At 39.8% G+C, this 14780-nt stretch overlaps 1 protein-coding gene across 1 annotated transcript; it reads right to left on the reverse strand.

Moving 5' to 3' along the window:
* Nucleotides 1-1010: 1010 nt before the first annotated feature.
* On the reverse strand, nucleotides 1011-13267 carry LOC132116492 (SH2 domain-containing protein 4A-like). The gene is made up of 8 exons (XM_059525373.1): nucleotides 13015-13267; nucleotides 12234-12393; nucleotides 10852-10954; nucleotides 10603-10753; nucleotides 9580-9769; nucleotides 7858-7988; nucleotides 7486-7703; nucleotides 1011-1228 (listed from the first exon to the last, which is right to left on the reverse strand). The coding sequence occupies exons 1-8, from the start codon at nucleotides 13187-13189 to the stop codon at nucleotides 1133-1135; spliced, it is 1224 nt and encodes a 407-aa protein (XP_059381356.1). The 5' UTR covers nucleotides 13190-13267; the 3' UTR covers nucleotides 1011-1132.
* Nucleotides 13268-14780: the final 1513 nt, after the last annotated feature.

Genomic DNA, 14780 nt, shown 5'->3' on the forward strand with positions numbered 1-14780 from the left:
TGTATAGAATAAAATGAAGACTGCACTTGTCATATCGGTTTCTGAAATAAAAAGGAATTTGTCCAAAAAAAAAAGACTTTTCAGTTTCACTTCATCAGTAACATTTTATTTTGAGGTGTCCTTGTTACATGTTACTATTATGACAATTAATTATGCATAATAACATGCAAGTAACCCCAATCAAAACCGAAGTAATCCTAGCCCTATAGTAAGTACATGTAGTTGATTAATATTACTCCGTACTTAAATGTATAATTGCACTGTAAAAAGAACTACTTAAAATAAAGTTAATCTTTTTTGAGTTTCATCTTTTCTGTTACACAAAGGAACAGGCTAGTGTTTTGTGTTTGAAGTTTTTAAGTTAGATTTAAACTTCAGATAAATTAAAGATTTTAAATAGGTGTGCTTATGAAATGTGGCAATGCCTATAAAAATAATCTCAGAGATGTTGGTTTGCAGTTATCTGTGTTCGTGTAAAGCCCAATTTATACTTCTGTGTTGAACCTACACTGTAAGCGATGTGTAGTACGCTGTAGCCTGACGTGCACCTCTCCAAAAACCTAACCGCGCATCAAATCTAGGTGGACCACAACGCTGTGATTGGTCTGCTAGAACCCCTCCCTCCGTTTTGACCTGAACTTGAGTTTTGTGTGTTTATGTGCACTTAAATGTATTTGAATGTTACACCTTATATACAATAAAACAAAGCAAGAACAAGTTTCTTATTTATTACATTACATAGCATTATACAGCACTAGTTGTCCTCGACCAACAGTGTTGATCTGCCATGGTACAAGTCAATGTGGAGATGGAAAGAATGCCATCGACTCCTGTTCCGTTGTTTTCTCCTTTTGTAGTTTTAAATAACGATTTAATGATTTGATATTTATCTGTCGCCGTCAAAGCTATAATTCTTCTCCGACGAGCCGTTAACTCTTTGGGCTTTTGTCGTGGTACAGCAGGTTACACCAGCAACATGCCCGTGGACACTGCAGACTAGCCATTGCATGTGTACTGCACGCCGACGCGGACAACAACGCAGAAGTATAAATGAAAACTGATGCGTAGGTCCAACTCAGAAGTATAAATCAGCCTTTAGGCACAGCTTCTCCACTCTTCTGTTGGTTGGCGTTCAGATGAAGAGTTCTGTATAATCTGCTGCGGCTGCTTTCTGTCCACACGCGTGCCGCAGATACTCCTCCGCTCCAGACGAGCTCAGAGGCTCTACCTAGTGCCACACAATACAGAGTTACACAAGGGTTAAAACTGCCATCACCACACACATACGAACACCCTCTCAATCCAACCCAAACCCAACCTACTCTTAGATGACTCTAAGGTCACATATCCACCGTTTTCTTACGTCTCATGATGCTTTGTGTCAATTATGGTGGTAACTTCTCTTAAACTTTATGCAATCAGTGAAATTTTAATAATAATAAGCATTTTCAAAAAGAAAACTGTGTACAATGAGGTACAACAGACTGAATAACCTATAGACTGTATAAAAACATGGACGTAGTGTCCTGCAGTTATCTCTGATAGCTCCCACCCCCTTCATTCTGAGTTCCAGATATTGCCTTCCGGGTCTCGGTACAGATTACCTCCAGTGAAGAATAACAGATATAAGCATTCATTCGTCCCGAGAGCCATCTTGTTTATGAATTCAGCCCGGAGGAGTAGACAGACTATAACTATTAAATAGTGATGGGGTTATTATTATTATAATATGTATAGTATTGCTTGTTTTTTATGTTGCTGAAATGGGGATGGTTATGGAAATGTTGCTATACTATGAAATTGTCAGATTTTACTTTAACAAGGGCCTGTTACATTAAGTATTTCTTATGTGTTTTTGTATTGTATTTGTGCATCTGTGACTGTTCTGTGTTTATCATGCTGCAAAACCAATTGCCCTATGGGGACAAATAAAGTCTAAGTCTAAAGTCTAAAGTCCTTGACGTTACCCGTAGGCTTCCAAAGGGTGTTTTTGAAGCTCAAAGTGGGCGTAGCCGGCCGTCGCCATCTTGGCATCATGTCATTGTGCGTTACTCCTGGATAATTGGAAATGGACAAAGAGGCGGGACCTATTTGCTGAAGCCACGCCCACCTAGCTCGATAGCAGTGACCGCAGCGGCAATCCACCTGTCACTCAAGTGGCCACGCCCTTAATTATGCAGAACTTTAAGGCTTAATATAATTTAAAAAAAGTGAGTCATAAATTTTTTTTACCCCCTCACAGTTGTTTACAAACATGTTGCAGTAAAGTTGTGCATTTTAACATGGGGGGTCTATGGGATTGACTCCCTTTTGCAGCCAGCCTCAAGTGGCCAGTCGATGAATTATAAGTCACTTCCGTGTTGGCCTCACGAGAGAGAGCGGAAGGTTGCCCCTTGTAATAACCCCCAAAAGTCAACTATTTTTCAACAGCAATATTACAGATGTGTTAAAGTCCTCATTAAATCAAGATTTAACCACGCCCCTCCAACCAGAGTTTGCTCCAAGTGAGAGGTGGAGAGGAGGAAACATAAAATACGCATTTTTTTTAAAGAAAGATTAAAAATACGGGAAAAATGCGGGAAAATATTTAAACGGGGTGATAGAATGATAAAATACGGGAGAATCCCAGGAAAAACGGGAGGGTTGACAGGTATGCAATGGTACCATATTCATGGTATGGCAGCTAAGTTCCTCGATTATTATGCCGAAATGAGTTTGTAGACCCAAAATTAGGCTGAATGGATTTGAAAATGGTAAACTAAACTGTTTAACACTATTTTCAAAAATAGTGGCGTGTTACTTTAAGTAAAGTCAGAGATGCTTTACATTTCCGTTCTCTGGTGTTTCCAAGTGGATAATATAACGTTAAACCTATGAAAATGGTTTTTAAAACACGTGGAACCATGGTTTCTTCACTTTACAGTGTTGCAATGACCATCTTTTTGCAGTAACTCAATTGTCATTGTTCAGTGAGTGGGTAGAAGACATCAAGCAGCTGGAGGTTAGCTGCATTGAAAACACGAGGGCACATTTATACAGCTGCTGACCAGGGCGACATTCACAAGATTGTGTCCACAAAATGATGAGCATATGTTCACTAGCTATGACCACGCCACAAACAAACTAAGGAACTGGGGAAGAGTAGAAAGAGGATGAAGGGGTCGAGGGAATGGGATGAAGGTCAGGTTGATCAGGGCGTCCTGAATTGAGGGCTCAGAGAGACTCAGTGTGGGGGTACCGTCTCTAGCGTATATTTAGGCCAGACAATGAGGACCCCCTGATACAACCTGATAGAAATATAATGTGGGATAAGGATGGCTGAATGGATGAGAAAGGGAGGGAAGGGTGGGTTCGAGAGAACGAGACTAGCAGAGCAGTATGAGGTGGCCCGGTATATATGGAGGTTTTGGAAGTCAGGTGATTGTTTGAGGCGTGGCCCTGCTCCCGAACTTTAGTTAACATCAATTAACTCCATTTCACTAGCTATGACCACGCCACAAACAAACTAAGGAACTGGGGAAGAGTAGAAAGAGGATGAAGGGGTCGGGGGAATGGGATGAAGGGGTTGAGGGAATGGGATGAAGGTCAGGTTGATCAGGGCGTCTTGAATTGAGGGCTCAGAGAGACTCAGGGTGGGGGTACCGTCTCTAGCGTATATTTAGGCCAGACAATGAGGACCCCCAAAGATGGGAAGAGCTGAGTCAAGTGTGAGCTCGAAATGCCCGATCATACAGAGAGGACACAGAGGCTGATTAGTTCAGGCGTTAAATGGTTAACGCAGGTTCTTGTTTTCGAAAGCCTTTAGAAGTAAGAATGTGTGAGAATAAGAGAAGCTGGGCAATCGCAGACAGTGGTTATTCGAAAGGAATAGATGATCCACCAAGTAGGTTTAAATGCACGTGGGGATCTGAAGAAGGAATGACTGTAAGTTGTTAAGTTGTAGATGGATGGTGGGTCGGTAAATGGGAAAGGAAGCTTTGAGACAGTTCCAGGCGGAGTGGTATCCTGGAGATCATGCTTGGAGCAAGGCAATTAAGAATGGCTTCTTGGAATGCCTATTTGGTGTTTGGTCTGTGGTGTGACCGGCGAGAGATGCATTTATTACAGACCCAAGTCTAATTCTGAAATGGGAAATGAGACGAAGAGCCGGTTTACGAGATTATGGAGTCGTGGTATAGGATTGCTTGGAGGAGGAATTGTTGTTTGAATAGATTAGTGGCCTATGCATGAATTGCATAACTGCCAAACATAGTCATCCCTTGTTTATGGTTTCAATTTTTTACTGCATAGTCTGAGTGGATGAGCAGATTCGGACTATTCAAACCCCCAAGGATGGCTGTTATGACTATGGGATACATTTCATAATGCTGTGGTGACTGCTCTTGACTGTGGATTTTAGGAACTGAATTCTGGATGCTGTTCAGAATCGACCCAGCAGCCACCATATTACTGCCGAAGTCGGATTTGTTAGAGATAATTAGAAACACAGAGCCATATTCCTGTAAACAGCTGAAGTTAGGTTGAAAAAAAAAAGAATGTCGGTAATGTATGTGAGTGGGGTGTGTTACAAGATGCGGTGAGGGAGGAAGGTTGGGAGGTAGAGAATGAAAAGAAGATTTAAATAGAATTGGAGGTTGAAGGGAGACCGGCTGGTCTGCATGAGCGAAGACTAAAGAATACACAAGACGTGTCACTCCTTTAGTTTTGAATGGCATGAGGGACAGTGAATGGGCATCTGGAATTTAGAAGTAGCTGTAGAGAATTATTAGAAAACATGGAGCCGTGTTGCTAATTGTGTCTATTTACTTATAAGCCATACCAGCATATGAGGCTATATGTCATGACAAAAATCAGTTAATACATAAAATCAATCCGTGCACAGGTCTTTAACAATTTACACTGTTTACACTGGGGGAACAATTTAGACTGTTCAATTTGACCAGCCTGCGTGTCTTTGGGCTGTGAGCCGTATTGCTGTAATCAGCTGAAAGGAAGGGTATAGGAATGGATGTTGGAATGAAAGGATGTTTGTGAGTGGAGTTTTGCGAACAAATTGTGAGCATAGAGAAGAGAGATCAGGTCGAATGGTGGAATTACATCTTGCCTGCCGCTAGGGGGTGCTGTGGTTTGATGCTGTGGAGGAGAATTCCTATGACGTCACGTGTGACGGAGAGTGAAGTTGCCGGAAGTGCTGAGGGCTCAAAGTTTGTCATGACAGAAGATTTATTGAAACAAAATATAGTTGAAATAACTGTGTTATCTGCACTATTGAATTGGGTACCTTGGATTTAAGTGCGTGTTGAAGGCAACCCGTGGTTCAGTTATCCTCTGCTCTGGATTCTAGAAGACGTGCAATGAGAGCGCAGAGGAAGCGTGAGAGAGCGAGAATTCAGTTTCTGCGTTCACCACGCAAATGATGATAGCGAACTCAGCCCGCGGATCTCATTGACGGAGAGCAAGGAGGTTGGGCTCAGAATCCGCCTGAGATGAGCCTTTGAGTGGGCGCTCGAGGCCCAGAATGTGGGCGATCGAACGCGACCGCTTCTGAAAGAGACTTGTGATCAGAATGATGAGAGGTGATCATCGAGTGTCGTCAGTGACATGGAATCAAACAGCGCGCCGATCAGACCAGCCAAGTACACCTGTCCTTCGAGAGAATGAGACTAGCAGAGCGGTATGAGGTGGCCCGGTATATATGGAGGTTTTGGAAGTCAGGTGATTGTTTGAGGCGTGGCCCTGCTCCCGAACTTTAGTTAACATCAATTAACTCCATTTTTCACACACAGTATTTTAACTTGTGCTGCAAGCCATGCTTGTTTTTTTTGTCTTATTTATGCAAGGCATACAGCGGCAGACACAGACAGATTTGCTGCTATGCTTACTCTGTACGCAACGCCAGAAAACCTCTCAAAAGGAAATCTCTCCAGTTACTGACGTAACCTCATTTCTCTGAGAAGGGAACGAGACATTGTGTCATTGCCGTGTTACATACACTCAGGTCTTTCATAAGCTCTTTTAGTCAGTCAAAAGATTCTGATGAACCGCTCAACACCACTTACATAGGACGCTTTATTTTCGTGTGCTCGAGAGCCATTGGCCATTGTGATGCAGTGGTGTTAAGCAAATAAGCCTTCAGTATTTGAGGAGAAAGGTGTTCCCTAAAGTGATTCCCTTCTCAGGGAACCGAGGTTAGGTCAGTAACTGGAGACATTCCCTTTTGAGAGGTTCCCTGGCGTTGCATACAGAGTAAGCGGATAGCTTTGGAGAACATGTGAAGTCATGCTGTGTGTAGCTCTTGGAAGGCATCAGGACTTGGGCATAAGCTTGGCCTGAAACAGGGCTTAGATGGATGTGCTGCATGGGTTTTTATAGGGTTTCCATATCATTTTTCTTCAGTGCTGTTAACAGTGGTGAGATCAGCAGAAGTGGAGGAGTTAACTCATTGAATAGGGAAGGGGGGTGCCACGTATTGGTGAGTTTGCTGTGAACTTTCACGGAGAAAGAATGGGGCGGGCCGCTGGAGAGAGGAACGTTGACGGCATACTTTCAGGAACCAATCATCTGAAAGGCCACAGGCAGGCTCTTCCAGAGCCGACGAAGCTAAGGCGAGATCCTCCACAGCCTTGGTGAGAATGCAGATCAGCTTGCTGTCCATGCTGTGTTGTGTTGGTTGAGATGAAGGGAGGGTGTCGGATCTCTGCCTGTGTCAGAAGCTTTCAAAGCAGGGTGAGACTCATGATCTCACAGTGAGAGCATTCAGTCCAAATGAGTGCAGTTTTAGCGACAGTTTCAGACTTCTGCATCAGAGTAAACATGACTTCCCTTATAAACGTATTAAACACAATGGGGAGAGACCATTCGATAGGGAATAATCAGTTCATGAAAGTAAACTCATAAGGACACGTGCGCATTTATTTATGTGTATTTTTTGTATGTAAATCTGGTCACACATGTGAACAATAATTTTTAAATTTTTAGATGTGCACACCTGAAGAAATAAAATCCAGAAGTGGTTCTGGATTCTGCTGGCCCAATGTTCCTGACAGGCCAAACAGGAATCTCCCGTATTTTATCATTCTATCACCCCGTTTAAATATTTTCTCGTATTTCTCTCATATTTTTAATCTTTCTATAAAAGATCCCACTGTGCGTATTTTATATGTTTTCTTCATACGCCTCCTGTAATACTTTCTTAATTTGTATGGTCCAAACCTCATTATATGAATAATCACCCCAACAAATTCCAAGGTTCTCAGTTGCCAGATCTTGTATGAAACACATCCTTCTCACACAACCGACACATACTAATTTCAAGCCCTGGCCCCCTCAACTTGGAAACCTATAACAGTGATGAGTTCCACGGGAAGGAAAGGATCTCTAGTAAAAATGGGACGGGAGGAGAAGACTTGGGGTTGTGAAAAACAAAACAAAAAAACAATGCAAATGTAACCTTTCCAGAGCAGTGAGTGATGTATAGTACATTACCTCATGATATTCCACCAGTTCAGTGAGCGAGCTGAATCTGATCTGGTCTCCCAGCAGCATGTAGCAGCTCTCTGAAGCATCGATAAGCAGGTGCTTGATTCCCTCACTGGATCGGTAGGAAAGCACATATCCAAAGATCCTCTCGCTAACACGTACCAGGAAGTCTCCAGGCTCTCCCTCGTTCAATAGAGCCTCTGCCTGTTCACGAGATATTATACCTGCAGGGAACATGAGATTATGTGAATGATAGGAAATCCAACAGCATTCTAATCCTAATGCTGTATGAATGCAGATGGCAGCAGTGTGTAACCTCTGGAATTTGAGGTCTAGATTAAGTTAAAGGAATGAATATAGTCTGGGTTTTCTTCTCACCGTGAAACCAGTATGCGATCCGGCTCTGGTCGCGCTGGAATCCTGCTCTGAGCGGCAACTGTTCCTCCTTAAACCAGCGAATAATATGGTCTCGGCAAGAAGTTGACACTGAACGCCGCATGCCACCCTTCCTGCCAATCAGAACACGAGACGTTTAATTACTCTCATATCCTGGATCATCAACCACCATACAGTACATCACCACCCCAGAACAGAAACATCTTTACGTGTATATAACAGGAGAATGTAAATCTTTGCACAAACAGATAATGGTTTGAGGGGAATTCCTTGTCAAAATACGATACTGCACAAACAGCACAAATGACATTCCTGAGATGAATAAGACGCCTGAATGAAAAGATGTGACACAGCTGTGATCAATAAATCACTATTAAGACAGACATGGGACATTCCAGTTTTCCCAGTGTCTCTACATAATTTTCTGATTACTGACTATTAATTACTGATAAATATATGATATTATACAGGTTATTATATTTACATCAAACAGAGGAGCTTAAAAAAGATAGGTCAAAGTACAATATTTTCCATCACAATACTGTTACCAGTATTCTCATTTTAAGATTAACATTTGAGTTGCATGCATTTTTTTGTGTGAAAAAGCAGGTTAATCAGCATTCAGAGCAAACCTGAATAATTATTCGTTTCCACAGTACATTAAGCTCAATTTCTGTTCCACTAAAATCCAAACTTAGAACAATTTACCACAGTTTCAAATGAATACACTACTGGTAATATGTGTTATTTTATTGACTGATTGATTGAAAGAAATTAATGCTTTTTTTTATAAAGGACACATTAGATTAATCAAAGTTGACCGTAAAGACATTTATAATCTTACAAAAGATTTCTATTTCAAATAAATGTTGTTCTACTGAATTTTCTATTCATCAAAAAAACCTGCTTTTAAATGTTTTTCAAATTTTTTGATCAAATAAATGCAGATGTGGTAACTTAAAAATATTCAAAGAAAATCTTAGGGTCCTCACACTTTTGAATGATGGTGTCTATACTAAATATAAATGGCTGCTACATCACATCTTGACCTGGATAATGCCATATTGACGGGTCTCCGCTCATTCCCACCAATCATTGGTTTAAGAGATTGTTACATGCACATAAACCAAAATTCAATGGTTGTTTTGTTTGAATAAGCCAACTAACAATCTAAATTATGTGTCATTTAGACACCTTATTCACGACATGCACACCATGTCCAAATGAAATGAAAATGATTTTTTGGAGTGAAGAGGACGTTTCCATACAAACATTAAAGGAAATGAATGTATATTAATACACAGATGGCTGAGAGCACCATAAGAGTCCCATGACCTACATTTGGCCTTTGATGGCACCTTCTGTGAGCTGTTAGCAAGAACATGAATGAGCACGAGTAAGCTTCAATTACTGGCCATATTTAGAAGAAAAGAACTCAAAGAGCAAGAGCAAGCCTTTCCAGTATTTCCACATTAGAAAAGCAGCTGTTCACAGAATATGCTGATTACATCAATACATGAATGTTGACATGTAAACGTCTTCAGAATAAAGGCTTACTCATATTTTTTTTTTTGGAAATGCATGTACTGTAAATGTGGCCATTATGATTGATCATGATCTTTCAAGCCACCAGCCCCTTCGGTTTCATCACTTCTTTAATATCCAGTTACTGTCACTGACGTGAAGAACTATCACATGACTCACCGGCTGATAGCACTGCTGCTGTTTCTGGGTTTGGGTTTGGGTGGAGTGGTTAAATTGGTGCTGCCAAAGGCCTTTGTCATGACCTCTACACGTCCTCTTTCTAGAGCTTTAACTGAGCGTCTGCGGTGGTCCTCAATAGTCTGCTTGGCCAGAGATCGTCTGCGCATGTCTGCAGCTTTTGACTTCTGCACTGGAACCACATATGCAAAATCACACGGGTTATATCCTGTTATTTATGCATGACTGAGAAAATAACAGCACAAACAGAACCACAGAGAACTAATATCCTTTCTCATACAAGAACGGTCATGTGGCAGTTTCTGTGTGTAATTCTCAATATTATCAGTGATGATTTTCAGTATTATTAGTGTAATGGAGAAAAACAGTAATACAGTAGGTCAAACTTTATTCTTAAGGTTTTTCTGTGTAGATTCGTCACTAAATATATAATTTTTAACATTCAATTCTCACTACTAACTAACTATTAGCTATGTATTTTGCCTCAATAATCTCCTAATTGTCTTCTTAATAGTTAGTAAGGTAGTTGTGATTGTGAAGTTAAGGTATGGGGTATGATTAAGAGACCATGCAGTCATGCAGAATAAGGCATGTGCTTTATAATAAACAGCCAATAAACTAGTAATATACATGCTAGTTAAGAGTGAGAACCAGTCCCTAAAATAAAGTGTTACCCAATAGTATATTCATATTTAAGATTTACTGTATGCATAATTTCAGTTAAACATTGTATGCAATTTTTTTTTATACTGTGATACAATAAAACATGTTAAAAAGCATCGGCAATTATTCTCAAAATAATCTCAAAAGATTCTTTTCAAAAGATTTTTCTTTTTTGGGAGTGGGGTGGTGATATTTACAGCAGCTTTCTGCCTTAAGAACATGTTTCTGTGAGATTCACTCTATTTCCCATAAACACTGTGGATGCATACCATAAATAGTTCTTAGGTTCTTGTAAGTTATTGAGGGAATGGTTTGTAGTGTAGATTGTATGGTTTTCTTTACATGTGTTCTGCCACTCCTTGTCGTCCTCCTCCTCTCGAGTGTGTTTACTGTCCTTTACTTCCTTCAGACTGATGTAAATCTGCTGTTTCCTCTCCTGCTCCAGCCTCCTCAGCTCCTCCTCAGCCTTACGCCTCTCCTCCAACTCCAGTGTCTGACAAAAAACAAGCCTCCAGGTCAGGACAGACCCAAAAGATTTGCTTCTTCATTTGTTTAAAGTGAAAGTGGGGAGAGTTTGTGTGACAGCAGTACCTTGAGTTCCTCCTCCGCTCTCCTCTGCTGGACCTCCTGCTCTGACAACACAACCTGCTCCAGGCCAGAAAAACGCTTCTCCAGCTCAGCCTCTTTCATAGCCCTGTACATTCAGAAGTGAAGAGAACACTTGCATAGGTCATAAGAGTTTTTGACGATCATTAATGATTCACAGAACTGAACAGGAAATAGATGCTATGAGGGGAAACCATGAATGTCAATGAGAACATTCATAACAATGGGAGGTAAATTCCTTGAAGACATTAGTGCACGTTCATACACAGCAAAAAAGACATTCCTTGTGCTTATTGTCTTGTGCATACTCTTTAAAAAAGGTATGTGAGAAGAAGCCAGACAAGCCTTTTTGTTTTCCATGATGTATTTTCATGGCATAGAATTCAGGTAGCTTTTAATCTGTGTTGGATTTAAGCTGGTATTTCATATCGTGGTAGTTTAATGTTGCACATAGTCGCTACACAGAAGTCTCTTCAGTTTTACTGTGCACATGGATGTTTGCCCTTTAGTTCGGTGCAGTTATCTGAACACATTGCATCATGGAAGTACCTGCCATTTGGTTTGTTTGCACTGATATACAACCAAGCAGGCACTGATTGTTATAATTTTACACCAGAAATGCCTGTAAAACCAGAAACAAATATTCATTTTAACTTCTGTCCAGTATTCCCATTGAAAAGAACAAGTGCATGAGGAGGAAGTGGCTTCAACAGGGACACAGTATTAGCACACAAACCCTGATCACATCATTCCATTAAACTGGTGAAATACTGAGCTAGTGTTGACTGAGTGGATTACTGTGAAGTTTATGACATGCAATACATTTTCAGTGTTAAAGAACAATTACAATAGAACAGAAATGTAAGAGAATATAATAGAAATGTTGCCTTAACCGACTGAAATACGTTTCGAGTCGAAGCAATAAAAATTACCAACTGGAAAGAAAAAAAATGATATAAACCGAACCTAAAAATGGTAATATTAAAATAATAATAAAATATTTAGTGCCTTGCACACCTGAATCAATCATGGGTGCATTAGATTTTAAAGAGCAACATTTCAATAAAAATTTCTGTAATGATGCAAACTTGATTGGTGTGTGGGACTAATAAAAAATGATAAGATTAGTCAAAATTGATAATATATAATACTGATTTACAATGATGTTTCTTCTTAGAGTCTAATGATCTTTTTTTCAGTATTACATAAAAAATAAATACTAAAATGCACTGCATTTTTCATTTAAATCTGGATTAAAGGCAGTGCAATAAATAATATAATTATGTATAGCTACTCTATAGCTTAAATAATATATATTTGTGATTGCATGACATTAAAGGTAACTGTGAGTGTGACTGGTGTTTTACCGGAGCTTCTCGGCCTCTCTCTGAGCCTGCAGCGCTGCTCTCTCAGCCATGATCTCGTCACAGATTTGATCGTAGGGTTTGTCCTCAGGATGTTCTCCCATCACCCAAACCCACACATCCTCATCCAGACCCTTCATCCAGGACACAGTCTTTCCTGAAACTGCACAACATTCACAATGATGACAAGGATTGTGATAAATAGCACAAAGCTGTCTCTGACTTCGTCTCTCTGAGGCTTCAAGAAGAATTTTACCCAAAATCACAAATGAGATCGCTTTAAAGTCAACATGAATTGTTGGTCGCAACCCAGTTTACTTCCATAATAGTACATATTTTTGGGAAACTAATATATATTTGAAGAAATAAATGAAGGATAGGACTTGATTATACTTATTGGGAATTGACTGAATAAAAAAAAGAGTGAATAAGACACTGAATTTAACATTATAGAATAGGTACAAGCTATTATAAATCAAAGGAGGAGGTTTCAGAGGAGGGACAAGCTACTATATTTTGACATTTCTGTTCTTTGGAATAACTAAATAAACAAAACATTAAAAAAGTAAAAAAAAAAAAAGAAAGAAAAGTACATAACATCTATTCGGATTTCATGTTTACTATAGTATCAATCGTTTCTTCAGGACAGATTCACTACAGTATCTTTATAAAATGCTTGTTTAATGAAGTTCAAGTTTAGTGAAATCCATATATTTCTGGTGATATATATGACAGACCCTCTGCCCAGTACATTCACATCTTAATGACAGTGAAGATTAAAAACCTTTTTTGACTTTGACACGTGCAGCTTCCTCCTTCTCCAGCTGCGCCTCTCTTTCTCTCCATCTGCGGATCTGTTCTTCTCTCATCTTAAAGAACAGGATCTGTTTCTGTTCCTCATTCAGCTCGGCCAGCAGCTCGGGCTCGATGAACATGTCAGACAATATCTGCTGCAGCATCTTCACGCCTCGGGAGCTGAGCTCCAACACCTTCAGCTCAACGGGATGTCCCTCTCGGTGGTCTCTGCGGGTTTGGACTTGGTGAAAACAGAACTGTTTCTGATACAAAAGAAGGAACACAAAAGAAGATATTCAAGGTTTGGTTACCATTGACTTACATAGTATGGACCAACAACAACAACACTGAGACATTTCTCAAAATATCTTAATATCTATGCTCCACAGACGAAATTATAAGTCATAATGATGTTTTTTTTTTTTTATTATTATTTATTTTGGTGACAATTCATGTGTCATTGATTACTACTCTATTTATAATTACTTGACTAAAAACAAAACAAAAAAAACACTTACCACAGTAGTTATTAAAGTAAAGAATAACACATTTACTGTTACATATTTGAAAGAATCTGATCAGTACAGTCAATATACAAATGTAAACAAGGAACAGGAAGCAGGACAAATAGCCGTCACACACACACACACACACACACACACACTTACCGCTGGAGGTAAAGGCTCTCGCGAGGATCAGTGCAGCACATCAGTGGTGTGTCTATAGCGAATCCAGATGAAGCTTTGCTGAGAATACAGCTTGATTTCTGTTAGAAAGCCTGAGTGAACACCTGAACCCTGTCCAGAAAGGTGAATGACTCATGTACACACCCTTACATTCTTCCAGCCCAAACTGAGTGCCTCCTCCTCACTGCTCTGTGTGAAAGACTCGTTCAGCTGCGCGAGAGCCGCTTCATACACCGTGCACGCGCGTGCCGTGTGATAGTACCAGACCTGCGCAGGGAACACTTCATGCTGAAAAATAATGTGTCTAATCTGACCCTGAAATTCTGAGAGATCAAGATGAGAAAAAAGCAGGAAAGAGGTTAAAATTAATAAATAGTGCGCGGCCATGTCCCACACATCTCTCTCTATTTTTATTTTACAACATCGATTAACAGACTCAGACTTTGAAGTGTATTGATTTGTGTAAATTATGACAAACAACGTGCACTAGGTGGTGCACTTGTTATAAAACCGCCACCGAAACCAATATTATGCTGCACATGGGCTCATATTTCTTTCTGTGTGCCATAAAGGTGCAATTTCCGAAAATTATAATTGTACAGGCGACACACACACATACATGGGTCAAAGACGAAAAGGGTGTTTCAAGCATAAAAAACAGTGTAATATAGCTTTAAATTAGTTTTTCTCCATACATACGAATGTGTCCTGTTTAACTTTATATTATTCTGAAGAAGAAAAAAAACCCATAACAGCTATCATGCGTTTTATTTTATTTTTACCATGATTTACAGAAGACTCCCACTAATGCCTTTCAGTGTAACAATATTTATATACCAAAAATCTTGTTAGGCAAATTTTAAACATGGGTCGTCTGATTACATATTAAAGAACTATATTTAAGCATCACAGTGCATCCCTCAAATACAAATTAATATATCTTTATAGTATGCCAATGTCCTTTAATCCACTAGGTTTTACCTGTTTGTCAGCAAGAGGTTTTTGTAGGGAAGTGAAAGTCATTTCAAATCGAATAAAATTTAGTATGGTCACATATTCATTTTTGTAT

This window comes from Carassius carassius, chromosome 35 (assembly GCF_963082965.1).
Source record: "Carassius carassius chromosome 35, fCarCar2.1, whole genome shotgun sequence".
Taxonomy (NCBI): domain Eukaryota; kingdom Metazoa; phylum Chordata; class Actinopteri; order Cypriniformes; family Cyprinidae; genus Carassius; species Carassius carassius.